At 32.4% G+C, this 24451-nt stretch overlaps 7 protein-coding genes across 11 annotated transcripts; 5 read left to right on the forward strand and 2 right to left on the reverse strand.

Annotated features, from left to right (window-relative positions):
* Window positions 1-2: 2 nt before the first annotated feature.
* LOC122397161 (ATP synthase subunit g, mitochondrial-like) lies at window positions 3-863 on the reverse strand. Its single transcript, XM_043396104.1, has 2 exons — window positions 717-863; window positions 3-342 (listed from the first exon to the last, which is right to left on the reverse strand). The coding sequence occupies exons 1-2, from the start codon at window positions 751-753 to the stop codon at window positions 83-85; spliced, it is 297 nt and encodes a 98-aa protein (XP_043252039.1). The 5' UTR covers window positions 754-863; the 3' UTR covers window positions 3-82.
* Window positions 864-1164: 301 nt separating this feature from the next.
* LOC122397254 (zinc finger protein 277) lies at window positions 1165-3444 on the forward strand. The gene is made up of 9 exons (XM_043396305.1): window positions 1165-1450; window positions 1543-1765; window positions 1839-2016; window positions 2121-2323; window positions 2401-2563; window positions 2647-2859; window positions 2936-3078; window positions 3153-3254; window positions 3331-3444. The coding sequence occupies exons 1-9, from the start codon at window positions 1438-1440 to the stop codon at window positions 3341-3343; spliced, it is 1251 nt and encodes a 416-aa protein (XP_043252240.1). The 5' UTR covers window positions 1165-1437; the 3' UTR covers window positions 3344-3444.
* A 2230-nt stretch (window positions 3445-5674) lies between these two features.
* LOC122397226 (mitochondrial 2-oxoglutarate/malate carrier protein-like) lies at window positions 5675-7621 on the forward strand. 2 transcript variants are annotated; one of them, XM_043396257.1, is made up of 6 exons: window positions 5675-5901; window positions 6324-6539; window positions 6662-6792; window positions 6858-7025; window positions 7105-7204; window positions 7286-7621. In XM_043396257.1, exons 1-6 carry the CDS (start codon window positions 5843-5845, stop codon window positions 7485-7487), a joined length of 876 nt encoding a protein of 291 aa, XP_043252192.1. In that variant the 5' UTR covers window positions 5675-5842; the 3' UTR covers window positions 7488-7621. The 2 variants fall into 2 exon arrangements, with proteins under 2 accessions (XP_043252192.1, XP_043252191.1); XM_043396256.1 differs by having other exon boundaries at window positions 6855-7025; window positions 7286-7616.
* A 583-nt stretch (window positions 7622-8204) lies between these two features.
* Window positions 8205-12978, forward strand: LOC122397222 (DNA repair protein REV1). Of its 2 annotated transcripts, XM_043396240.1 has the most exons (7): window positions 8205-8725; window positions 8792-10223; window positions 10314-10755; window positions 10829-12014; window positions 12132-12137; window positions 12229-12371; window positions 12545-12978. In XM_043396240.1, exons 1-7 carry the CDS (start codon window positions 8639-8641, stop codon window positions 12696-12698), a joined length of 3450 nt encoding a protein of 1149 aa, XP_043252175.1. In that variant the 5' UTR covers window positions 8205-8638; the 3' UTR covers window positions 12699-12978. The 2 variants fall into 2 exon arrangements, with proteins under 2 accessions (XP_043252175.1, XP_043252176.1); XM_043396241.1 differs by lacking the exon at window positions 12132-12137.
* Window positions 12979-12983: 5 nt separating this feature from the next.
* LOC122397223 (GMP synthase [glutamine-hydrolyzing]) lies at window positions 12984-18398 on the reverse strand. 3 transcript variants are annotated; one of them, XM_043396242.1, is made up of 9 exons: window positions 18268-18398; window positions 17012-17280; window positions 16706-16918; window positions 16326-16623; window positions 15599-16076; window positions 15233-15474; window positions 14981-15151; window positions 13218-13649; window positions 12984-13145 (listed from the first exon to the last, which is right to left on the reverse strand). In XM_043396242.1, the coding sequence occupies exons 2-9, from the start codon at window positions 17230-17232 to the stop codon at window positions 13044-13046; spliced, it is 2157 nt and encodes a 718-aa protein (XP_043252177.1). In that variant the 5' UTR covers window positions 17233-17280; window positions 18268-18398; the 3' UTR covers window positions 12984-13043. The 3 variants fall into 3 exon arrangements, with proteins under 3 accessions (XP_043252177.1, XP_043252178.1, XP_043252180.1); XM_043396243.1 differs by lacking the exon at window positions 18268-18398 and adding an exon at window positions 17935-18200; XM_043396245.1 differs by lacking the exon at window positions 18268-18398 and adding an exon at window positions 17352-17473.
* LOC122397454 (cytochrome b5 domain-containing protein 1) lies at window positions 18065-19934 on the forward strand. Its single transcript, XM_043396605.1, has 3 exons — window positions 18065-18086; window positions 19250-19638; window positions 19698-19934. The coding sequence occupies exons 1-3, from the start codon at window positions 18065-18067 to the stop codon at window positions 19932-19934; spliced, it is 648 nt and encodes a 215-aa protein (XP_043252540.1).
* Window positions 19935-20008: 74 nt separating this feature from the next.
* LOC122397455 (malate dehydrogenase, mitochondrial-like) lies at window positions 20009-23383 on the forward strand. Its single transcript, XM_043396607.1, has 7 exons — window positions 20009-20056; window positions 20639-20699; window positions 20765-21060; window positions 21974-22231; window positions 22776-22908; window positions 23009-23211; window positions 23303-23383. Exons 1-7 carry the CDS (start codon window positions 20009-20011, stop codon window positions 23381-23383), a joined length of 1080 nt encoding a protein of 359 aa, XP_043252542.1.
* The last annotated feature ends 1068 nt before the right edge of the window (window positions 23384-24451 follow it).

Consider the following 24451-nt stretch of genomic DNA (forward strand, 5'->3'; position numbering starts at 1 on the left):
ATTTTTTGTAGTGTATTATATTTATGAGAATGTCTAATTTATACAGAAATTATATCTATGTGAATTGTAGTACAACACATTCTTAAGCCTTATATCCTATGAGATGTCGTTTTCCAATACATTCGCCAACAAAGAACCAACACCAGACTTCAATGGTTACCAAAGTATTCAGCCAAGCTTCACGTACTGTAAGATTACGATATGCTCCAGTTTTGGCAGAGGTGATCAGCTGATTGATACCACTTCGAATGGCAGGAATGTCGCTAATTTTTGGTGGAACCAATTCTACTTTTGCATAATACTGCATACAAGAAAGTAAAGGCTTTGCTGCCACTACAGCAGCTGCAATAAATATACAATCATAAATAATAATCGATATCATTCATTTAAATTAATTACATAAATAATTAAATACATCAATAATAAAAGTAATCAGTATATTAATGCTATATAACCTTTAAAATACTAAACAAAAGTATATTTTACAAAAGAAATGTATATGACTTATTTATTTAAATCTTATAAGAAATGCTATTAACGTGCAAATTATGATTTGTATTTAAAGAAATAATTAATTTTCTAATCGCATGAAGTGAGTATTGATGTTATATAATAATTAGTTGTAAGTAAATTATGATCAATTTAACGTCTACGAAAGTAATATTGATAATGGTTTACAATTTGTTAATAAATTGCTTAAAAAATAATGTACATACACTTGCACAATTTTACAGTTTTTGTAATTGCTGCCATTTTTTACGTATAAAGGCAACCTGGTCAAATAGAACTTCGGCACAACAGGGGTAAGTCAGAGACCTCAGAGTTACCAGCTCTCAGGATTTAGCAAAGTCCTTTGCAGCGCCATGAATGCAAGCTGTTATGGAACTAAATATCGATGTAGAGCAATAGGGGGCAGGAGTAGGGTATGCGTGACGGGAAATTTGAATTCTATATCAGTTACTTCTTTTCATACTTTCATACATTATTTAATATAATCGTTACATCTATGTCAGACTAAATCAGACTCTCGCGGTTTTACTGTTTCTCATTCAGCATAGCTCGTGTAGAGTCTACTATGTGTCTGTCCATAGTCCAATCTGTCCAATAGGAAATTCTTATTTTGACAGACCGAATGAAAACACGTGATTGATCACAGATCACAGATTGTACGATTTTCTGAGAGAATTAAGTTTTGATCGGTAACATGCGATGATGTTACTGATCTTTTTGTGTTTAATTAACACGTACTTATAAAAAATATATCTGTTAAACAAAGTCAATAAAAAAATAAATGCTATTTCTATTTGACTATGTAGATAACTTTGTATTATAAAAGATTTTCGATAACTAACCTATTTACGTATGCAATTTGAGAACTTAAATCAAAGTTTATAAATTAATGTGCATAATTTATTTAGCTTCAAAATTGCAGTAGTTATGAATCTCAGAGGTACATATTTATTTTAGTTTTAATTATTTTTATGACGAATAGCTGTGTAAAATAATAAATTTGTGAATAGTTTGTGTAACTTTGTATTGCAGAAAAACATAAAGATTCATCGTATCCTGGCGATGTTTGTAAGCAAGACCATACCACACTTAAATCTCAATTTATTGAGTTAGATGATAAACCTTATGCCACAAAATGTCTTTTATGTGATATAAAGTTTGTTCTTCCTGAGAATGAAAAATGTTTTTTAACTCATTTGTTTGAACAACATCGACTTATAATAGGAGATGTCTGTAACATTGCTAGTCTAAAAAGGTATAAATTCTTTTCATATAGATATTTATTTTGAGTTTTATTTGTTAGAATTTTATGACTTAATTTATTTTAGCTATATACATTACTGGAGTTTTAAATTTAAAGAAGAGCCATTAACTAAATATTGTACAATAATGTTGATGGACTGTACACCTGATGGAAAACCAAGTAAAAATGAATCATATTTTTTCCTTTCTGATTGCATTTCGGAGGATAAAACATTGAGAGACGAAATACATCAAGCTAAATTGGTATTAAAAATTTATAATTGATGGGTTACATGAGTTTTCACATGATTTTGCATAATGCCATGTAAGATTTTGTAAAGAATAATTAGACAATGTATCCCTTTAAGGAATGGGCTTTAACAGAACAATCCAGAGAAAGGACAGATACCAATTTTAAACGTGGTTGCATTTTTTGTCGAATGGAATTTTCAGGATTACGCATTACATATGTAAAACATTTGGCACAAAAACATAATTTATACTTGGGAAAACCGGATAATTTGGTATTCATAGATGAATTTTTAGATAAGATTCAGAACACTATAGAAAAGTAAGGTGAACCAAGTAAGGGGAAACATTCATAAAACAATTACGCATTACATTGGTATATTCTAAGTACTTTTTCAGTTTGGTATGCATATATTGCGAAAAATTATTTAAAGACAGAACAGCATTGAAAGAGCACATGCGTAAGAAACTGCACAAACGTATAAATCCTAATAATAAGGCATACGATAAATTTTATATAAATAATTATTTAGAACCTGGAAAAACATGGAGGCATAAACAGGTATTTTATTGATTAAAATTTTTAGTAATAGTCTATTACATACATACGTATAAGTATTTTTATATAATTTCTAATACATTTAGACTAATTCAAAAGAAAATGATGCAATAGAGGATCAAAATAGCGAAAACGAAGATGAAGAAACATGGTCTGACTGGAATGATGAAGATATTGGTATAACATGTTTGTTCTGCAATTATAACAATAAACATTTTCATCTTATTTGTACGCATATGGAAACAGATCACGATTTTGATTTTATTGATGCTTCAAGAAATTTAACATTCTATCAAAAAGTGAGATTTAATACATTTGGTAAACAAAGTAATAAAATACTTAAATTCAAATTGTTAAACCATAATTTTAACATAGGTGAAAGTGGTAAACTATATAAGAAGGCAAATTCATTTACAACGTTGTGTTTTCTGTGAAACAAAAGTAGAGAATGTTTTGGAGCACATGAAGCAACAAAATCATTTTAAAGTACCTATGCAAAAGATTTGGGATCAACCAGAGTTAGTATCATATACAATGTGAAATTTTAATCTATTAAATTAATTTAAGTTTATTTATCAATATACAATTTCAGATATTATTTTCCTATGTGTGAAAATGATTCCTTCTTATACAATTTGGATATAAGTGATAGTAGCGATGAAGAAAATGATATTGAAAGTACTACAGAAGCAATGTATGAAATATGCATGAAATATAATAGATATCTCCTAAGCATGATAAAATATAATATCAAACTTATTTGTTTTCAGGATGAATTTATAAGCAAGGTGATTATAATTATTAACCACGACGAAATATTTACAGTCAAGAAAAATGTATTCAAATTTCTATCATAATAAATTATTACAATACGTATGTATATGTCGGGTCCCTGGATAGCGACTATTTTACACTAGGTCGCGTGAGAACAGAAAGCGAAGGCGGGAGGTATAAACGTGCGGACACCAGTTAACAGACAATAAAAGGGTTTATTTTCACAAACACAACAATCGAACGCGTAACAAATAATGAACAGCGAATAACAATAACAATAACAATAACAATAACAATAACAATAACGATAACGATACGGATAACGAAAACGGTAATATGCAAAAGCCGAGACCGTGCTGAAGCGAGCAGTGATTTCGTGGCCCGTGGCGAACTCGGAATGACTCAACCGCGGTTTTTGCGTAGCGACCAGGTCCGTTACGAACAAAAATCGAACGGTTAACGATTGCGGAAAACTACCAAACACAGCAACCGTTTTTGACCGTTGGCTCCAAAGTCAGTGCAAAAAGATGGCGCGGCCGTAGCTGCTGCTTCCGGTTCCGCAGCCGCGACGGTGTCGCCACATATATGTACATATACATACACTAGGGGATAAGAAAACCTCGCGCTTGACTGCGACTATTTTTCATTAGATCGCGTGAGAACGGAACCAAAGAGGAACCTGTCGGAAGTGCGAACGCATACACGACAGATAACAGATAACAAAACGTTTATTTCTACAAATAACAACAATTAAACGTGCAACAAATAACGAACAAACGAGTAACAATAACGATAACGAATAACGGAAAACAGTAAAATGCAGAGGCTGCGACCGTGACGAAGCGGGCGATAATTTTGCGACACGTGACGAACTCGGAATAAATCTATCGAAGTTTTTGCGTAGCAACCAGGTCCGTTACGAACAAAAACCGATCGATTAACAATTGCGAAACTACGGGATGCGGCTACTATTTTCAACCGTTCGCTCCATCGCAAGCGCAAAAAGAAGGCGCGGCCGTAGCTCCTGCTTCTGGCTTCCGGCTTCCGGCTCCGCGACCGCGACGGTATCGCCACATACCTCCTCCAATAGTGCGGTCAGATTTCATTTTAGAGTCTACGTACACACGAGGTATACGAGTAGATCTTTCAGCCCATTTTTCAGTATCATTTTCGTGTCACTCGCAACATTACCAAAATATTTAGAAATAAACACAAGAGGAAGTGAGGTAGAAAATGAAATTACAGAAATTCTACTACTTTTTAACGGAATTAAAGCTGTACGGCTCAGAATTGAGCATCAATCGATTAATTTCATTGAAATAATCAATCGATTAAGTGGGGGGGGGGTCTCCCCACTGACGGTTCGTGGCTCCCGATATCCGGTATCGACTAGTTATCGATTGTCTCAATAGATGTAAAATGTTTCTTCTAATAAAAAATGCAGGTTAAAAATTTTCATCGTTACAAGCATATTTTTATGTTTCCCGAAATATTTTCGAAATAATCCTTATATGCAGAGTACACTATGAAACTATACTTATAAGGCTGATATTTTAATTTATCAAAGACAAACTTCCATTGAATTGTCTAGTTCATCATATATATTGTCGACACTGTGGTATTTATTATGTCAGACATGTATCACAGTCGAATTAAAATACAAAAGAATGCGATTGAAAGTCACACACTACAGTTCGTTTGCTGATGAACCTAGTTCCTAGAGAGATAGAATAGAATATTCCTAAGAAGGATAGAAATGTTCAACTTACGAATCATGTCTATAAAAAATGTAAAAAATTGTATCTAATCGTAACATTGCTATGCAGTATACATATAGTCAAATGTTTAAATTAATATATTGAAATTTTATACTATAACACGTATTGAAAGTTTATAGAAAATGTAATAGAAATACAAGAATTGTTTTCTTAAACCATATTATAATAATTAGCAATTACTTCTAATGTAAATTTTTTAATATTATATTTATATTCATTTTTTTATTCCATAAATAATACCTATAAATTGATTAAATTTATATGCATGTACGCTATTAATAATATTTTTAATAATAATGTATTTTTTTGAAAAAAATAAAATTTATAAATTAAATTCTAAAAATAAAATATTGAAAATTTAATTTTTGAATTATATCTTTATTTTAATTTTATAATTATAAACAAATTCTATATTATCGACTTCTTTTTACTATAGTAATCTAGTCATGGTTGAATTCATATACTACAAGATGTCGTTGAATGTACAATTTTGGAATTCTACGTATGGTCGATACAAGATAAAAGTTCAAGAACACTTCATAATCTTTCACTAAAATTTTTGCATGCCTCGTAAGCGGTCTGTATCGAAGCTGGTCTTCTCGGTTTATAAGGTCTCGCGAACGTCGTGTTCAATTAAAATATAACTAATTTTTTTAAATCATTTTAAATTAATCAAATTTAAAGAATTTATATCTAACTGACAGTTCAAGTGTCATACATAGTTGTCATTATGAGTAACCAAAAGACGGTGCCAAATGCAGTGAATTTTCTCATAGGAGGGACTGCAGGGTTTGTTTTGCAATTCTTTTACTTGTTTTACAAATAATTGTATGGTAAATGAAATAACGATGTTAAAAAAAAATCAAATAAAATAAATACTTACTAAACAATTGCTTTACTTGAAATTTTATTTTAAGTTGTTAGTTATAATTATTCAAAAAACAAATCATAAGATAGTACACGTATATAATTTTTTAATTATCATAAAATTTACATATTGATTTATAATTTTTCATTCATGGAAGGGAATGTAATTCTAGAATATGGTATATCAAAATATGTAACATTAGCTCCCATACTTATAAAATTAAAAATAACTTTGTGTATTTTACACTTTATTTCTGGCTTCTACTTGTATCGGGTTACTTTTCTCTTTATTTGTTTGCTAGTAAAATTTAAATTTTCCATTGAAGTCAATTGTTCCATTCTAGAATGGCTGCAACATGTTTTGTTCAACCAATAGATTTAATAAAAAATCGTATGCAATTAAGTGGTACAAAAACTTCAACAATGAAAATAGTATCTTCAATAATAGAAAAGGAAGGTTTCCTAGCTTTCTATGCGGGTTTGTCTGCTGGGTTATTACGCCAAAGTACATATACGACTACAAGACTTGGTGTAAATTCGTGGCTGTCTGAAGTTGCCTCGTGAGTATACTTTTGTTAATAGTTACACTATGTTTTTAAAAATCATTGATAAAAGAGATAAGAATTCTTACATATAAAGATATGTTATACATCATTTGTTATTATTTGATCATTATATTCAGAAAGGATAGTCATCCCAGCTTTCTTCTAAAAGCATTGATAGGTAGTACTGCAGGTTGTATAGGAGCATTTGTGGGTACTCCTGCTGAAGTTGTTTTAATTAGAATGACTGCTGATGGCAGACTACCTTTTGGTATGTCTACAATTTGTTCATTGTTAGAAATTTGTCAATACTGAACAGTGTTATATTTTTAGAAGAGAGACGCAATTATAAGAATGTATTTAATGCACTGGTTCGTATAATCAAAGAAGAAGGTATTTTAGTATTATGGAGAGGTACTGTACCAACAATGGGAAGAGCTATGGTTGTAAATGCAGCTCAATTGGCATCCTATTCTCAAACTAAAGAAATTTTAATCAATACTGGTTTGTATACATATAAACATACATTGCTAACTTAATAAAGATCAGTTGCTATAGCATTGCCTTTTCTTCGTTTGGATAGGGTATTTCAAAGACAATACTCCATTGTATTTTGTGAGCTCTATGATTTCTGGTTTAGTAACGACTGCTGCTTCTATGCCAGTTGATATTGCTAAAACAAGGTAAATATTGTGAATGCGCTCAAACTAGCAATATAATTTTTCAAAATGATATCACATATTTGAATCATTAATTTCTTACAGAATACAAAATATGAAAATCGTGGATGGTAAGCCTGAATTTAAAGGTGCAATAGATGTCATAGTTCGAGTTTGTCGAAACGAGGGATTGTTCTCATTGTGGAAAGGTTTCTTTCCTTATTATGCTCGTTTAGGTCCACATACTGTTTTAACATTTATTTTCTTAGAACAAATGAACACAATGTATAAAACATATTTTGCATAACTATAAATAACACTTCAGTTTGGTATATACATATATGTATAGTAAACCAGCATCTCCAAAAATATTCCAAACAATTACTTCATCATTCTTAGTTAATGCCTTGTTTTATAACAAGTTCTTTGAAAACATATATTTATAGAAGAACATTTGCTCTTCCAATACAGATTTCATATTATATTGTTACTTGCTATTTGCTTCATACATGCATGCTAAAAATGTATTTGTGGAATGTTATCTTTATTACAAATATTATTATTGGTTAAATATTTTATTTCTTGGAATTTTATGTAATGATTCATTCAAAATTGATCATACATTACATTACAATTGCACATGTAATTCATTGCATGCATATTTTTACAATGAGAAATCTGAATTTTTTTCTTGATGTACAAAAATAGTACATATATTCTATTAACATTCTTCTATAGTCATAAATCGTTTGATACGATTTTTTTTACTTGTTATTACTATAGCAAATGTATATTTTATTATTTTGTAATGTTTATATGTATAAGGTTTACTATCATGAAATTACAAACCTAATTAAAGTGTATAATACAGCAAATATCATTTTATAGAATTTATATAAATAAAAATGCAATGAACCGTACAAACTATAGTAATCAGCAACATGTATAGTTACCGTTAATATATACTATTTAAACTGTATGAGTAATTGTTGAATAAACAAACAAAGTTATTTTTGTATCTTAATGTGTTTTCATTATAACATCGGATATTCGAATAAATAGGTTTAAAATAGTACTCGAAAGGAAATCATGTAATTTGAATATTCAGTAAAGCAGCTAATAAAGCTAAAATGAAGTGACCTTGTGTCACATTCAACACCGGCCGCGAATGTGTGAACGGAATTGAAACGTTACTGAAATAAACAATTTTTATTTAATGCGTCACGATAACATATTTACGCTTTTTTAAATATTCTTTTTACAGATTTAAATGTTATTTTGAGTTAAATAGAGATGTTTCACGAAGTATTTTTTTTAAGAAGGTTATAAAAAGTGGAGCTCTATAAATACCGTGTAAAAGAAGCATTTTATTTAATTTATAACGCTTAACAAATTAAGACATAATATATATTAATCAGTATGATGATTACGTCTTAAAATTATACACTTAAAAATTGCATGGTAATTTTATTTTATTTAATATTTATCACAATGTCGAAAAAGAAAAAAGACGATGCTTGGGGGGAAAATGGATTTGAAGATTGGGTATGTAAAGAATATATATTTAACAAAGCTAACCAAATAGATTTTTCTATCCTATAATGATTTTAGGGCGGCTATATGGCTGCTAAGCAAGCAAAATTGGAGGAACAATTTCGGAACGTTGCAAACAAAGAGTTTAAGCATGCATCGAATCTATTTAATGGAATTGCAATTTTTGTAAATGGTTACACAGATCCAACGGCAGATGAACTTCGTCGTTTAATGATGGAATATGGAGGTATATACCACCACTATATGAGACCAGGAGCTACAACCCATATCATTGCATCTAATTTACCTTATTCTAAGATAGTAATGTATAGAAAAAGTCAACATCCAATTCCTATTTGTAAACCTCAATGGATCACAGATAGTATAATGGCTGGTAGGATTTTAAATATTCAAAATTATTTACTTTATTCTAATTGTACAAACATGCAACCCCAATTGAAATACAAAATAGAAGCTACAAAAACTAGGACAAATGTTGAATTTGATATACATGATAAGATGCAAACAGACAACATGTCAAAAAATGATAATGATAAGAAAAGTGAAATAATAAAAAGTATTAGTACCAATCAAGATAATACAAATGTCCCAGTAGTTCTCAATTCAAGAGATGTTCTTTCTACAAAAAATTCAGAATTCCTATCTGAATTTTATAACCATTCTCGATTACATCACATCTCAACAATGGGAGCAACATTTAAAGAATATGTTAATGAATTAAGAGATAAAGGCAATGGAAAATTTCCTGGGTTAACTAGATTGAAAGAATTACGAGATATAAAATTAACTAGATCATTATCCGACACTCAATCCAGTTTTAATAATGAAATGCTCTATTTACAAGAGGAGAATAAGACAGAAATTAATGAAGAATCTATTATAATGCATATTGATATGGATTGCTTTTTTGTTTCGGTGGGTCTTAGAGATAAGCCAGAATTAAAAGGTCTACCTGTTGCAGTAACGCATGCAAAAGGTAATAAACGCTCTGCAAGTAGTAGTAAGGAAGTTTCAAGCAACAATGAAAATGAAAATGACGAACATGGTTCAATGTCGGAAATAGCATCTTGTTCCTACGAGGCAAGGAAAGCTGGGGTAAAAAATGGCATGTTCTTAGGGGAAGCATTAAAAATATGTCCCAATTTAAAAACAATAACATATGATTTTGAAGGCTACAGAGAAGTTTCCTACACATTGTATGATACTGTAGCATCGTATACATTAGATATCGAAGCAGTCAGCTGTGATGAAATGTATGCAAACTGTGCATTAATACTTCATGAATCTTGTTTAACACCAATCGAGTTTGCAGCTGTAATCAGGCAAGAAATAAAAAAAAAAACAGGTTGTCCTGTATCAACAGGATTTGGAAACAATAAATTATTAGCAAGGTTGGCAACTAGAAAAGCTAAGCCTGATGGCCAGTATTATATAAAACCAGAACATGTTAAAACATTCATTGGTACCTTCAACGTACAAGACTTGCCAGGTAGTATTCTATGGATGCTGTTATGTGTAGTATTATTATTCAGTAGGAATAAACCAATTCTTTAATAATTTATTTCATTATTCAAATTAGGAGTTGGGTGGACAACAACACAAAAATTAAATAGTATTAATGTGCATACTTGCGCAGAATTACAGGCGATTTCGCTAACAATGTTACAAAAGACATTTGGTAAAAAAATGGGGGAAATGCTGTATAATATGGGTCGTGGTATAGACAATTCAAAACTTAATTTAGAACATGTTAGAAAATCGGTCTCCGCTGAAGTTAATTATGGAATAAGATTCGAAAGTAATAAAGATGCAATAGACTTCTTGAAAAAGTTGTCCGAAGAAGTATGCAATCGATTGAAGAACATTAATGCAAGAGGTAGATGTATTACATTAAAACTTTTAGTTAGGTCTAAAGAAGCGCCAAAAGAAAGTGCAAAATTTATGGGTCACGGATTGTGTGATTATATAACAAAATCAAAGAATCTTATCGCTGCTATCGACGACGTTGATATCATAACGAAGTGAGTTAAAGTGTATTTGTACTTTCGAGTAAGGTATGTAAATGAAGAATTAATTTATTTGCATACGATTTAGGGAAATCATCACGCTTTGGAATCAAATACAAAAAGTGCCTGAAGATGCAAGAGGCATTGGCATACAGATAACCAGACTAGAAATACTGAAAAATAAATCGCGTGATACACGCTTAACAAGTTTTATTAATAAAAATAAACAATGTGATAAAATAAATAGAAGCAGTGAAACTCAATCTTCAGTACATCCAAATTCTATCGCATTCGTCCATGAAAGCGTAATTCTTGATAATCAGCAAAAAATACGTGTTCCGACTAGTGTAGTTCCTTCTGAATTTTCAGAAAAAATTCAAACTAAAATTCTAGATTTTAATGAAAACAAGAATTACATTACTGTAACAAATAATGAAAAACAATCTAATAGTAGCGCATTAGAAGTTAACGAGAAGAAATCAGAAAAATGTATACAAACGCTTCATGAAAATTTTTTTAAGCAAACTAAACCTGGTATTTCAAGATCAACAAAAGTAGAAATGCCACCAATAGAAGACATCGATATGGCCGTTTTAATAGAACTACCTGAAGATATACGAAATGAAATACTTAATGAATATAGTGTTAAAAAGAATCAGAATAGACTGAATATTAACATAAATCGAGACGATAACTGTGCATCTTCGATATGCACATCAGACATCACAAAACTTCGTCGCAATGAAGAACAAAATATATCTTTTTCACAAGTCGATCCAGAATTTTTAGCTGCATTATCCGAAGATTTAAGACACGATGTACAAATGTACTGTAAGGCTAAAAAAGCAGAACGTTATCCAAAAATAAAAGAAGATGAAACATTGCGTAACCGTGGAGAGGCAAGAGTTAAAAATATTACAAAAGAAAGCAAAAAGATTGAGCGTATTTCGAAAACAAAGAATAATAGTAAAAATTCTAAAATAACATGTTTCAAACATAACAGAAAGAAAGGTATACAGGCTGCGTTCAAAAGTATAGAAAATAAAGATGAGCGTGAAAGTACATCAGATAAAAAAATCAGTAACAGTGTTTCAAATCCTATAATACCTTGTCTGAAAAGGAATGAATCTGATGAAAGTCGAATTAGCGCAGACGAAACTGCAGCCATCCTTTCTCATAATCGAACTATAACGGAAGATAATGAAAGTGCAATTGGGCATCAAGACATTTTAATTGATCTTGTTAATCGCTTACTTAATTTACCTCTAGAACAGGTAGTGTTAATGATTAATTTTTATCACTACAGATTACTGTATTTGATTCATGAAACGTCTTCATCGGAAAGCATACAAAATGTTATAGTGACAATATCTTGTTAAATTTCAATATAGTTTCAGGTAGTATAAGGGATGCATGCTCGTTATAGTATATTATTCTTTGCAAATACATTCTGCGGGATTAATATAAATATAAAATATACGGTTGCAGGTGAAGATGCAAATAAAAATCTGGGTCACTAATTCTAAAATTGTGAATGAGGTCGATTTCTTATCACTTGCAACATTTCTTAGCATGCTTCCAGTGAAGAAACGCATCGAAGATTTACACGTCTTGTTGAAAACCATGCATAGGTATATCTATATTTTATGTAAGATTCATTATATTCACCCTTATAATAGGTGGATATTAAGTAATATAACACATAAGTTTCAAGGGATAGATATCGTTTTACTCGGTTACGATTGATAAATAAAAATGATATTAAGACATAATACATTAACTTATTTATGTTCATATTTTTTAGATGTATGACAAAAACTGGAAATTGCATTTGGCATAGGACATACAGGAAAACAGTAAAATACGTTCAACATTATATGCAGATTGAATACAACAGCAATCTAATGGTACCATCAATCAAATGCAACCTTTTGCAGTGTAACAATGATGTAATGTAAATTTTTCGGAATTTAATAAATTAATATTTTTACAATGATTAATAAGAAACCTATTTACAAGCAAACATGATACTTACCTTCAATTTTATTGAACACAGTATCAGTATTTTTTTTAGATAACATATTAATTTACAATCAAGAACATATGTTTTTGAAAGAATTTTGCTCAAAGGTTTCATATAAATCGGTAAGAAGTCATAAACCTCGAATTCGTACGTATTTTTGTAATATATATATATATATATGTATATATATATTTTTTTTTAAATATACTTTTTACTTTGTAATCGTTACGCGCAGGGATGGTGAAAAAATAGAAAGGGGTGAGTTAGGGATGAGCGTTTACTACTCCCATTCGGTAGTTCCCGGCGGCTTAGATGTTAAGTCGTACAAAACACGCGAGATACCAGGTATTGAAGATATTTCGATCACCATTTTCTTCATCACCTATAAAAGAAAAAAAATATGATTGACATTTACAATATATTAATTTAATTAATCGAAATTCATTATACTTACATGCATCGGCAATTCCTTGCCTGGAATAGCCGGGGTGCCAGTCATAAAATCGTTAGTACAGAACGGCCTAAGAACGACTGAACGTTGGCATGAAGGTATCCGAGAAGCAGCGTCACGTTCAAAATGTAAGGGAATTAAAACTACTGGCATCTGACTGATTGCCTCCATGCAACCGCCAGAAGCTAACATTTCATTTGCTATATGATCCGCTTCTCGAAGTGTAGCTATTACATTCGACGTAAGATGAGTTGGTGTGATATCCGTTACGGGATGATGCAATTGAAGACCAAAAATATAACACACGCGGTTCACATTGTGACATACACGCGGAATTAATTTTGCAAGAAACAATAAATCTTCCCAAGCTATTCCTTCGGACGTGGTTACTTCGCTAGATAAACCTACTACATAGCTGTAACTTCTTCGATCCCCCTAATGAATGTATTAAATTTATTAGAGATATATATACAAGGTGTTCGGTCACCCCTGGGAAAAATTTACATGAGCGATTCTAGAGGCCAAAATAAGACGAAAATCAAGAATACCAATTAGTTGATGGAGGCTTCGTTACAAAATTATTAGCGTTTAAAGTTCCGCCTGTAGAATGGCAATTCGTGTACAGCTGCGTTCGCGCGGAAGGTTGCGGCAGGCCAGTGCTAGTGGTTCTCACGCAGCATGAAAAATCTCTACTTACCGACGTTATCGACTACCTTAGATTTCTGTCCACTTATGGGAACGCGAACACCTTACGTTGAATAAGATTCAACCTGTCTTATGAAAATCCAGAAGGGAATATCAAAACTTGCCCGACGAGATTTTTACAGAGAAAGGGTGAATACACAATGTTGTGAACAAAAATCACCCACACCTCACGATTGTCCAGTGTCCGCAAGAGTCCACAAATAATCCTTTTAGACACTAACTTAAAGGCGATTATGTTATTCGCGAGTGGCTATGTGTAAGTTCACCACGATTCTTCCGAGTTACTTACGAATAAAACTGTTATTAATTTTTCAAATTCTCTTTAATTTAAGAATGTAAAAAGGAATTTAGTAAGTATTCGCTGATTGTTTATATCACTGTATTTCTTACATGCTACTTAATACATAACTGAATGAAATATGTCTAAAATGTGTCGCGTGAACTATCTTGACTGATTCTTTTTTACGACTGACTAGCTGGCCGAACATGTGCCGATGAACCTCGTCGATCGATGGCACAGTCAGCTGCTAGTATCGTTACATTGTTTGACGTGAACGCAAATCGATGCGAAAATTTCATTTATCCTACGATTCCTTTTCACATTTTTAAATTAAAGTATATTTGAAAAATTAATAACAGTTCTATTCGTAAGTAACTCGGGAGAAACATGGCGCTCGTATACATAGCCACTCACGAATAACATAGTCGCGGTGCGTGTTTATTTAATTGCATAGTGGTTAGTGCCTAAAGGGATTACTTGTCGACACTTGCGGACACTGTGGACAATCGTGGGTAATTTTTGTTCACAACATTGTGTATTCACCCTTTCGTTGTGAAAATCTTGTCGGGCGAGTTTTGATATTCCCTTCTGGATTTTCATAAGACAGCCTTGAATCTTATTCAACGTAAGGTGTTCGTATTTCCATAAGCAAACAAAAATTCAAGGCTGTCGATAACGTCGGTATCGCTCATGTAAAGTTTTCCCAGGGGTGGCCGAATACCCTGTATATATATTAGTTACGGTATTGTAGAAACGCCGGAAAATGATAAAATCTTCGTACTTGCACTCCTACACTGCGTATAGGCAACAGTGTTGCAGTGATATGATAATGACTCGAGACTCGTCGCAAATGCTGCCGTTCGGATTCACTGGTCGCCCCTTCTACGCGATTTAGTAGTCCGTGTTTCTTTTGAAGCATTTGTTCGTATTCTGCCATTATTTTGACTATCACCTTGAATCGAACAAAAATGTTTCGAATTTGATTAGTAAGTGTAAGATATCATATCTGCGTTAGTATTACAAAAGGGGATACCTGTGTCTCTGAGAAATCTTTGTCCATGTAAGGTTCATCTGCACAAAGGATGCGTACGGCAAGCCCAGGTCCAGGAAACGGATGACGAGTAACGAGCGAATCCGGTAGTCCAAGATCGCGTCCCAATTGTCTCACTTCATCTTTGTGAAAGTCCTTTAAGGGTTCTACTACATGACCCTGTGCTCTTAATGCTCTGACGAGTTCACTATCATTGTGATGTGTTTTTATCGCGTCTGCTTTACCTGGCAGAAACGTTTGCATCTTATGTAAATCTGACTGGATGCTTCTTAGATAAGTATGGAAAAAAGTAGTAAATAAATGTTATTTTTTAAAATATAAATAACGCATTTATAAATGTCAATTTACCACTGGCTAATGCACTCGCACTTTCTATAAGATCAGGCCGAAGGGTGCCTTGTCCAAGAAAGACTTCATCTGGCTTTAAACCCATTTCTGCCATTACTTCATTTGCTACTTTTACAAAAACATCTCCTATGATTTTTCGTTTTTCTTCTGGATTAATTGTTGCACATAACATTTTGGTTAATCTAGTTCTTGGACTAGTTCCTGTTCCACATATTCCTTTATTATTTATAGCATTTGCATTGGATACTGGAGTGACATTATCTAAGGGTACAGATGTTGTTCCTTGCATGAAGTAGTGCCCAGCATTGACTACTTTCAACTGAATTCCTAATTGTGCCAAACTTTGTTCCACAAATTGTGTTTCTCCTTTCCGCATGAAGCCATTATTGATATGCAGAGCTATGACTTGCTCCTTGCTTAAAGCTTTATGTAATAGTGCTGCGCACACTGTGGAGTCCACACCTCCGCTCACTAACAACTACGATCGTTTTTTTTATTTTAATAGATAATCACATTTAGTATACCTATGGTATACTACATTTCTAATCTTTTATACACCTTCCATAATAATGCATACTTAAATATTAAGAATTATATCGATTTTGTGAATCTTGTGCAATGTATTTGTGTTAACAGCGTTCAAAATTTAAATTACATTAAAGCTATTATAAATTAATAATTTTATGCATACAAATAGAAACATAGTCGTTACACATTTATTTCTTACCAAAACTTTTTTGTTGCCAACAGTATCTTTGATGTACTGAATACATTGTGCCTCTCGATCATGAAGTGTAAAGTTACCCGTGAAGCCAACAATATCAAACAAAAAATTATGTAATATTATTTTTCCATTAGTTGTAAGATCTACCTCTGGATGAAATTGTACCCCATACAAATTCATTTTGTCACTTGCTATTCCTGCTATAAAGTTTGGTGATGTAGCGATTATACGAAAACTATCAGCCATTCTACCTATAGTGTCCCCATGTGATAACAGTACCATTTGTGCTTTCTCCAAGCCCCTAAGACATAATTAGTCTCTTTTTTTACATTGGATTCAAAGATTAGAATACTAAATCAGAGAAATTTATTAAACTCACTTACTTAAATAATAGGCACTTGGAATCTACTTCAATTGGCAACTGACCATCTTCTCTACCCTCTTTTCGAATTACTGTACCGCCAAATTCCTTATTAAGCATTTGCATTCCATAACAAATGCCTAGTACTGGAACTCCTATTCTAAAGATATCCGCATCATATCTAGGTGCATCTTCTGCATATACTGAACTCGGCCCACCAGAAATAACAATAGCTCTACATTTTGTAATTAAAATAATAATAACTGTTTATAAATGTTTTTTATCTGCCATATTGAAATGGCTTAATATGCAGTTATAATACTCTTACTTGTAGCCTTTCTCTTGAAGGGTAAATGCAGGTGTGTCAAGGGGCAGAATTTCACTATGAACACATAATTCGCGAATTTTTCGATCTATCAGTTTACCATATTGTGCACCTGCATCCAAAATGGCCACTCTTTCATCAGCTGATACCATATTCATTGCTCCTTCGTCAGCTCCATTATTTCTCTCTGCGCAAAACAATAACCCGTCCGCGCTCTTTTCCATTTCAAAATTTTGTGTATTGCTATTGCTATTGCTATGATTTCAATAACCCTACAAGAATTTAGTAAATGTAATGAGAAATAAAATACGTATTTAGAATCAAGTAACTACTATTAAAATACCTTTAGCGTTTCTAAAGATATCAACAGTTTGTTGTAACTCAATGCCAAATAACAAATATTTGAAAAAAGTGTTTTCAAGTTCAAAAACCATATAATGTACTATAAATACCCTCCTGTTACAAAGATAGAAGGATTATACAGTGGTAGGGGCACTGCTATAATTAAACATCAATTTTCGTTTAAATATGTTAATAAAAGAATGTTTAGGAATGATAAGTTGAAAAATAATCTTTGCCGACTGTTATACACATTTAGTTGTATTGAATATTTTGCGATAAAATAAGAACTCCATAATTGATGTTTTGTTCAAAATACAAAGACATATATCGTCTTTGACGATTACCGTACATCAGAATATAAAATAACATTATGATCTTATTAGAAAATGATGTAAATAAATTATACAAATCACTTCAACTTCATCATGTATTAATTATTTCATTTTTTCTAGTGTAATTCTATTGAAAACAGGCGAGTACAATTAAGCCATATATAATACTTGGAAATATTACATACAATTAAATAAAGACATATTGCATAATTATTTCTTTCACGAGTAGAGAAGTTAAATAGATTGACAAACCTTGAACGACAATTAATGATATCACTGGACGAAAGTATAAAATGCTATTGGGGTATGTCACAACCCAGCATAAGTTCTGACAACTGTATATTATGGATATTGGAGCCAACTTCTAAATTTATTTGAAAGGATGTATGCGCACAATTCGGAAGGTTTGATGGATAAATTAGACAATCTTTAGGAAAAAAACTACCAAACATGATATTTAGCAAAAAATAAATAACCGGCCGTAAATTTTATGAGCACGTTTCTTAAAAACGAAAGTATTATACTAATACATATAACATACGAATCATTTTTTCAAAGGTAACTAAAATGTATCGAAAGACTTACCAAATTATACGAGGCAGGGAATATTTCACACGTAAATCACCAAGTAACGTAAAATTAATTACAGCAAAACAGAATGTGCACTCTCTAGACGAGGCAGCCATTCAATCGCCTGCAATAGCCACAATACAGTGACTGACTTCAGCTTGGAAATAACATGGAAATCCAACGTTACAACGTAAAAGTTACTACTGATATATATTATTCGCTAAATTAATTGCGTCGTTTATATAAAAACGTTATTATATTCATTACGCTTACGCTATAATTATATGCAAAATAAATATTTAATCGCTAAAAATCTTTTATATTAAAATCATTTGTTTAATAACCAAACATTCCTATGACCTATCTAGTTTTTATAGAGTGGAAACAACATGAAGCTAGCAAAATCTAACATTTATTGAGCAGCATTGTTTGGGCATATTTAAGGATTACATTTATTCTTCTTTATGTATTTCTATAACATAACTATACAAAAATGTAGTAAATTTTAAATAACTAGCAACTGTAACATATGACAAAACGTACATATTTCTTAAGTAAATATTTCTGTTTATTCGTACCGAAGTCAATGACACTAAATAGGTCAATTAATGAATATATTTTAAAGGGAAACATATATCAGTATGTCATCGTATTAATGAATAGCTCCAACAGTTTAGAAAAGGTTTTGAAATTATTAGTACACGATATCTTAAAATATTCCATATTCTTGTAATTTTTTTGATGTTACATTAAGTATAAATCAATGGAAGTATGCATCAGCATTAATGGCATCTGTACACTGTTACGTGTTAAATTCAAATGAAAGTCGTACAATCAGAATTTCAAATAAAAAATAAAAAAGGAAAACGAAAATATTAGATTCTACAAAATGTCACCCGTGATTCAGTTTTTTTTCCTTGTAGTGAAACAAACAATAAAATTCATATGACCGCTATGAACGATATTTGTAATAATAACGAATTTTTTTTACCAACAGAGATCGCGGTACATAATACACATGTTGATTGTTGGGTCTCGTATAATGGTGGAGTATATGATTTGACTGATCTTTGTAAAATTTGGGCTGAGAGAAAAGAAATCCAGCCAATATTGGCTCACGCTGGTAAGGATATAAGTCACTGGTTTGATCATGAGAAAAATGATATAAAATATTACGTACATCCCGTTACTGGAGTCAAAGTGCCTTATTGTCCCCATGGACCGATACCGGATGTAGTACCTCACGTGGTACCTACGACTACTTGGCGGCCATTTTACAAATGTCCTTGGTGGCTCGATGGAAAGTATCGAAAGGGATACTTAACCAAAAACGCACGACCATGTAGAATTTTAAACGTGCTCACTGGAACGCAATTTGTTATAATGGTAATTTATCTTTACTAGAAAAAAAAAATAGGTTTAGTTGACGAAAGACTTTAATAAAGGTTTGTGAAGAAGATTCCATCAAACGTATTCAAAAGCGCAGCCTTATTTACAATGCAAACGGAAAGTCTTATACATGGAAATTCGAAGGAAAAAATTTGAATCTTGATTTGACCTTAACAGAAAATGGCATTCCAGACGAACGTGATCGTTTTGTTGCTTGTAGACTTCCTGAAGATTACTATATTCCATGTCTTATGTGTTATTACAATGACGAATGTTCTTGTGGCATAGAATAAAAATTTAGGAAGAGACGCACTAAATTTGTTAAGGACAAATTATTGTTTTAAGAAAAGTTTCCTATAGTATCATCATGCGAGATTTAGATCGAACACAGAAGATGGCACCACGGCCTCTTGTTGTAACACATTGGACTCTAATAAAATTTATAAAAATCAATAGGTGTATAAAATTTATCTAAATTTATTTTTCATTATCGGATAGCCTTTTTTGTCCGAAATTGTACATACATACATACAAGTGCAACATGTTTCGTTTTATTGGGAGAATATTGTTTTCTTATCACTGAATGTGAACTTTTACAAACACACCCTGGTACCAGAATATAAATTCATTTATTATCTTGTTCTTGACATTTGTTCATAGAATGTCGTCCATTTATTTGATTTTGTTTTATACATATTTCGCATCATGTTTGAAATTTAACATAAGAATAAGAGAATCGTATGCAATGAATTACAATCACTTGTTCGAAGTGTCAAATATGTACATCGGTAAATAATGTTGAGTATCTTTCAGGAATATTTGAAGTAACAGTAAGAAGAAAATGTTTTATAGTAATATGTTTCCGACTGCAATTCGAACATCTCGAAACTTGGTTTTACACCTCCGCGGAGGGTTTTTTCGTTCATCGATCGAACAAAATACTGTTTTGTTTGTAAGAACGAAGCAGTCCACTTTAAGAACATGTTTTTTTACTCAGTTTAAATCTTTTTCTACGAAATCTATGAAAGTAGCCGTTCTTGGCGCTGCGAGTAAAACGGGTAAATAATTTAGGTTATATCAGGTTAATCATTCATCTTATATTTATTACATTACTGTACCGTAGGAAATTGTCTTTCGTTATTTCTAAAACAATCGCCTTTGATCGACGAATTGGCAATTTACGATAACAAATGTACCTATGGCCTCGCATTGGATTTAAATTACATCGACACGGGATGCAAGGTTAGCACTTGCAATCCATCCGAAACATGTTTGAAACAGACGCTCGAAGGGGCGAAAATAGTAATGATCGTTGCAGATCGAAAAATCGGGAAAGAATTAAATCCAGATGAAATATTGAAAGACAATGCTGATACATTGTCGGACTTGTTACCAAACGTCATTAAATTTTGCCCCCAGGTAAGCGAACAGAACCTTAACAATTATAACGTATACAGGGTGTCCCACGCAACTGGAACAGGCTATACCTCCTGAACGGTTGGGAATAGAAAAATATGTTCTAAGTCAAAGTTAAATGGTATCAGACGATGCGTAATATGCAACTAATTTTATGCACTTTTGTACATTGATGCAACTACACCTTTTTTTTTTACATGGAAACCTACATTTTTAACTGCACCAGTCGATGTAGTTTCTATAACTGTGTTGTTTTTTGAAATTAAATGATGAGCGATGAAATCAATTTTACCTAGTATGTACTTGAATTGTAGCAAATTACACTTTTATATGTATGATAGTTTTTGACTTATGCCTAATTGAACGTTTTGAATTTTCATTCCATTGTTTAATCAGGACTGAAGCGAGCTGAAAGTTTCGTTTTGGTCTCATTTTGAATACTGATGTCTTGCCTTCATTTCTAAACAAAAATTAGCTGCTACTAGCTGCTACTGCAAAAATGACTAGTGATTTCCGTTGATCTGACTCGTAATGATATCATGTAGTAGGTTGTTGAATTTATAACAACAAATGCTATCATATTATGAACAAAATGATATATAGTTCCATTTAAAAAAAATTACCTTGAAATCTCCCCCACCATCATATTATGAACAAAAAGATATATAGTTTAATTTAAAAAAAATTACCTTGAAATCTCCCCCACCACTCCACCTACACAAAAATTATTTATACCAAATAATGCACCCCTTTAAATAAAACAACTTTTGTAAAAACATTTTTTTGATATCTTCAATACATCGTAAGATAGTGTATGTGATCAGTCAGAAAATGTTTTTTACCGCATTTTCGGGAAATGGCACCACTGTGCGTCGTGTCAAGTGCTTATTTGCCGTTTTAATCTTGTTCTTTTCAGGCTATGGTCGCGATAGCAATGAATTCGATAAACAGCTTGATACCGCTGGCAATGGAAATGTACAAAACAGCTGGAGTTTACGAACACAACCGCCTTTTTGGCGTAATCAGTCTGGACTGTCTCAGAGCGAATACTTTCGCCGCGGAAGTTATAGGCATCGAACCAGAATGCATGACAGTGCCTGTGATTGGTGGAAGTTGCTCGAAGACATGTATTCCTATATTTTCTCAGGCAAAGCCTTGCAACAAGATATCCCAGGTAGATGTGTCCAAGTAGTTTGGACATACAATCGGTGCTAAGCTTAGTTTGAATCGTTTAAAACAAAACAGTTGAATGTTCAAATTATCCAAGTAAACTTGATTATCTATTTTTACTTAATTATAATATTACATTTAAGTAAGAAAATTTTCTGAAAGAACAACAATTTATTTCAATTAAAATTTTGTCGAGTTTAGAATAAAAGGGTATCAAAATACAGTTGTTGCTACATAAAGGAAAGAAAGAGTAAAAAAAACTCAATACGTTTGCTCACTAAGTAATAATTGTTATTATTGGTGATAATGATGTAACTTGAACGCAACCAAGCTGTTTAAACATTTGAACAGATTGAATTTTGTGAAATTTTACCAAATATTCAAGCTATTTGAATAATCAAATACTTGACATGGTTTGAAAAAATAAATTTTGTCTTGGTTTAAATTACAAGTGTTTCGATAACATTTACACCAGGTCGACTATCCCTCGTTAACGTATCTTAATATTCTTATTGATACTAAAACTGATGTATTTATTCATTGATCAGGATGAAGCTAGTAGATTGACAAACGCGGTAAGAACGACCGACGAAGAGATATCGAAGATGAGTACAGGTAAAGAAAGTACATCATTTGCTATGGGTTTTGGAGCAGCCAGATTTTGCATGTCTCTTTGCAAAGGTATGCAAAGTATATTCGTGCTCGTACACTTCACTTTACGCGGGATTTGTTTCATAATTGGATATAAAATGTTACGTTTCGTTATTGCCCGATCTCTTAGCTTTACGCCACCAAAGTGGTATCGTGGAATGCGCCTATGTTCGATCATGTGCGATACCAGAGGTAACGTACTTTGCTGCTCCTTTGGAATTAGGCCCGGATGGAATTCAGAAGCATTTGGGTATTCCACCTTTGAACGATTACGAGTGTAAGCTCCTTAAAGCAGCTATACCCGTTTTAAGAAACGCCATTACGTTTGGAGAAGTAAAGGATCTATGTTTCTTTTGCTAACAAGTTTTACGAGACTTTGGGTGATATGAGAAAAAATTAGATACCGTTCTTTATTGTATTACAGGCTCTTGCTCTTGGTCACGAGAACATCTCACCCGAAGAGAATTGCACAAATACACCTCGTGTATCACACTCTCCGCAATAATTTTGTAATACTGAAATGACGAGCGAAATTATTTGTACAAATACATAAATATTATGCACGGCTGATAAGAAGTTTCACGGGACTGCAGGGGGATAAAAGGAGTTCGACACGCGATTCTGTTTGATCTTGTTTGTAAATGTGAGATTTTCAGCCAATAGGTATTCCTATTTTTATGATTAGTATACTCAACCTGGGCAAAGTAACCAATCAAACCTGAATTCCTTTTATGGAACATCTTGACAGCCGCGCACAGTACGTGTTACTGTCTTTCCGCGTAAATTTCGCGCCGTGCTGTAATCTTTGTTGTTCTCGTACAACGTGGACGAGGCGAATGACTTTTTCTACGAGAACATTTTATGTTTCTTCGCGGTTTACGATTGGAATGCGTTCGTAACTTACAGTGCTCTGGAATGACCATGCTCCGACTCGAGTCGGCCGACCCGAACAATCTTAAACGACGGTTTGTCGATCTTGAAATTCCGTCTGGAAATTCGTCTTTTCTCACCCGTCGTGCCTCTACCGTTTCATTCATGCTGATCATTATTGACGATAGTTATTGCAAGACACGCGGGAGGTAGCCTTGAAATGATTTACGATCTTATCCAGCTGTACCACCTATTAGAATTAACCTTATTTCATTATGGCTCAAAAGACGACAAGCTTTCCATTGACGTCCAGCTGCTTTATTTATCGATTCTGCATTTACAGCACTTAAATAACTTCTAGCTTTCAAAGAAAGAGTAAAACACGATCTTTTCACGAGAAAGTAACGAATCGAGGGAGGCGAACCTAATTATCACTCACACTGTTCTAATTATCGTCACGTTTACATTTAAATTGATTTAAATCAATGAACAAAAAAGAGATTGTAAAAGAAAGTGACAGCATCGAAATAACATATAGTAACTAACGAAAGTATTCGAATATTTAGATCTACGACCTTTCGCACATTAAATATATATGTTAAACTATAGTGTTTCAAACAATATGGTATATCTATAGTAAAGCACCTTTAAACAACAGACATTCAGACATAAATCGTCGCTTGAGTAAGAGTAACATTGAACT

The sequence above is a fragment of the Colletes gigas genome, unplaced genomic scaffold, assembly GCF_013123115.1.
Source record: "Colletes gigas isolate AHSC1104 unplaced genomic scaffold, ASM1312311v1 Colletes_gigas_Sc00009, whole genome shotgun sequence".
NCBI classification, from domain to species: Eukaryota; Metazoa; Arthropoda; class Insecta; order Hymenoptera; family Colletidae; genus Colletes; species Colletes gigas.

What these genes read in the sequence shown, in the direction of transcription:
- LOC122397161 (XM_043396104.1), bottom strand. Translation starts at nt 753, where the DNA reads ATGGCAGCAATTACAAAAACTGTAAAATTGTGCAAGT. An exon ending in AACTGTAAAATTGTGCAAGT is followed by an intron (nt 343 to 716) that starts GTATGTACATTA and finishes TATTTATTGCAG; the next exon opens with CTGCTGTAGTGGCAGCAAAG.
- LOC122397254 (XM_043396305.1), top strand. An exon ending in ATTTAACATTCTATCAAAAA is followed by an intron (nt 2,860 to 2,935) that starts GTGAGATTTAAT and finishes ATTTTAACATAG; the next exon opens with GTGAAAGTGGTAAACTATAT. An exon ending in AAGATTTGGGATCAACCAGA is followed by an intron (nt 3,079 to 3,152) that starts GTTAGTATCATA and finishes ATACAATTTCAG; the next exon opens with ATATTATTTTCCTATGTGTG.
- LOC122397226 (XM_043396256.1), top strand. Translation starts at nt 5,843, where the DNA reads ATGAGTAACCAAAAGACGGTGCCAAATGCAGTGAATTTTCTCATAGGA. An exon ending in CTCATAGGAGGGACTGCAGG is followed by an intron (nt 5,902 to 6,323) that starts GTTTGTTTTGCA and finishes GTTCCATTCTAG; the next exon opens with AATGGCTGCAACATGTTTTG. An exon ending in AGAAATTTTAATCAATACTG is followed by an intron (nt 7,026 to 7,104) that starts GTTTGTATACAT and finishes TCGTTTGGATAG; the next exon opens with GGTATTTCAAAGACAATACT.
- LOC122397222 (XM_043396240.1), top strand. Translation starts at nt 8,639, where the DNA reads ATGGTAATTTTATTTTATTTAATATTTATCACAATGTCGAAAAAGAAA. An exon ending in AAAATGGATTTGAAGATTGG is followed by an intron (nt 8,726 to 8,791) that starts GTATGTAAAGAA and finishes TAATGATTTTAG; the next exon opens with GGCGGCTATATGGCTGCTAA. An exon ending in TTGTTGAAAACCATGCATAG is followed by an intron (nt 12,372 to 12,544) that starts GTATATCTATAT and finishes CATATTTTTTAG; the next exon opens with ATGTATGACAAAAACTGGAA.
- LOC122397223 (XM_043396242.1), bottom strand. Translation starts at nt 17,232, where the DNA reads ATGGAAAAGAGCGCGGACGGGTTATTGTTTTGCGCAGAGAGAAATAAT. An exon ending in TTGGCAACAAAAAAGTTTTG is followed by an intron (nt 16,077 to 16,325) that starts GTAAGAAATAAA and finishes AAACGATCGTAG; the next exon opens with TTGTTAGTGAGCGGAGGTGT. An exon ending in TGCGAGTGCATTAGCCAGTG is followed by an intron (nt 15,475 to 15,598) that starts GTAAATTGACAT and finishes CGTTTCTGCCAG; the next exon opens with GTAAAGCAGACGCGATAAAA.
- LOC122397454 (XM_043396605.1), top strand. Translation starts at nt 18,065, where the DNA reads ATGTATGCGCACAATTCGGAAG. An exon ending in GTATGCGCACAATTCGGAAG is followed by an intron (nt 18,087 to 19,249) that starts GTTTGATGGATA and finishes TTTTACCAACAG; the next exon opens with AGATCGCGGTACATAATACA. An exon ending in GAACGCAATTTGTTATAATG is followed by an intron (nt 19,639 to 19,697) that starts GTAATTTATCTT and finishes ACTTTAATAAAG; the next exon opens with GTTTGTGAAGAAGATTCCAT.
- LOC122397455 (XM_043396607.1), top strand. Translation starts at nt 20,009, where the DNA reads ATGCGAGATTTAGATCGAACACAGAAGATGGCACCACGGCCTCTTGTT. An exon ending in TGGCACCACGGCCTCTTGTT is followed by an intron (nt 20,057 to 20,638) that starts GTAACACATTGG and finishes TTTTTTACTCAG; the next exon opens with TTTAAATCTTTTTCTACGAA. An exon ending in TTGCATGTCTCTTTGCAAAG is followed by an intron (nt 22,909 to 23,008) that starts GTATGCAAAGTA and finishes CCGATCTCTTAG; the next exon opens with CTTTACGCCACCAAAGTGGT.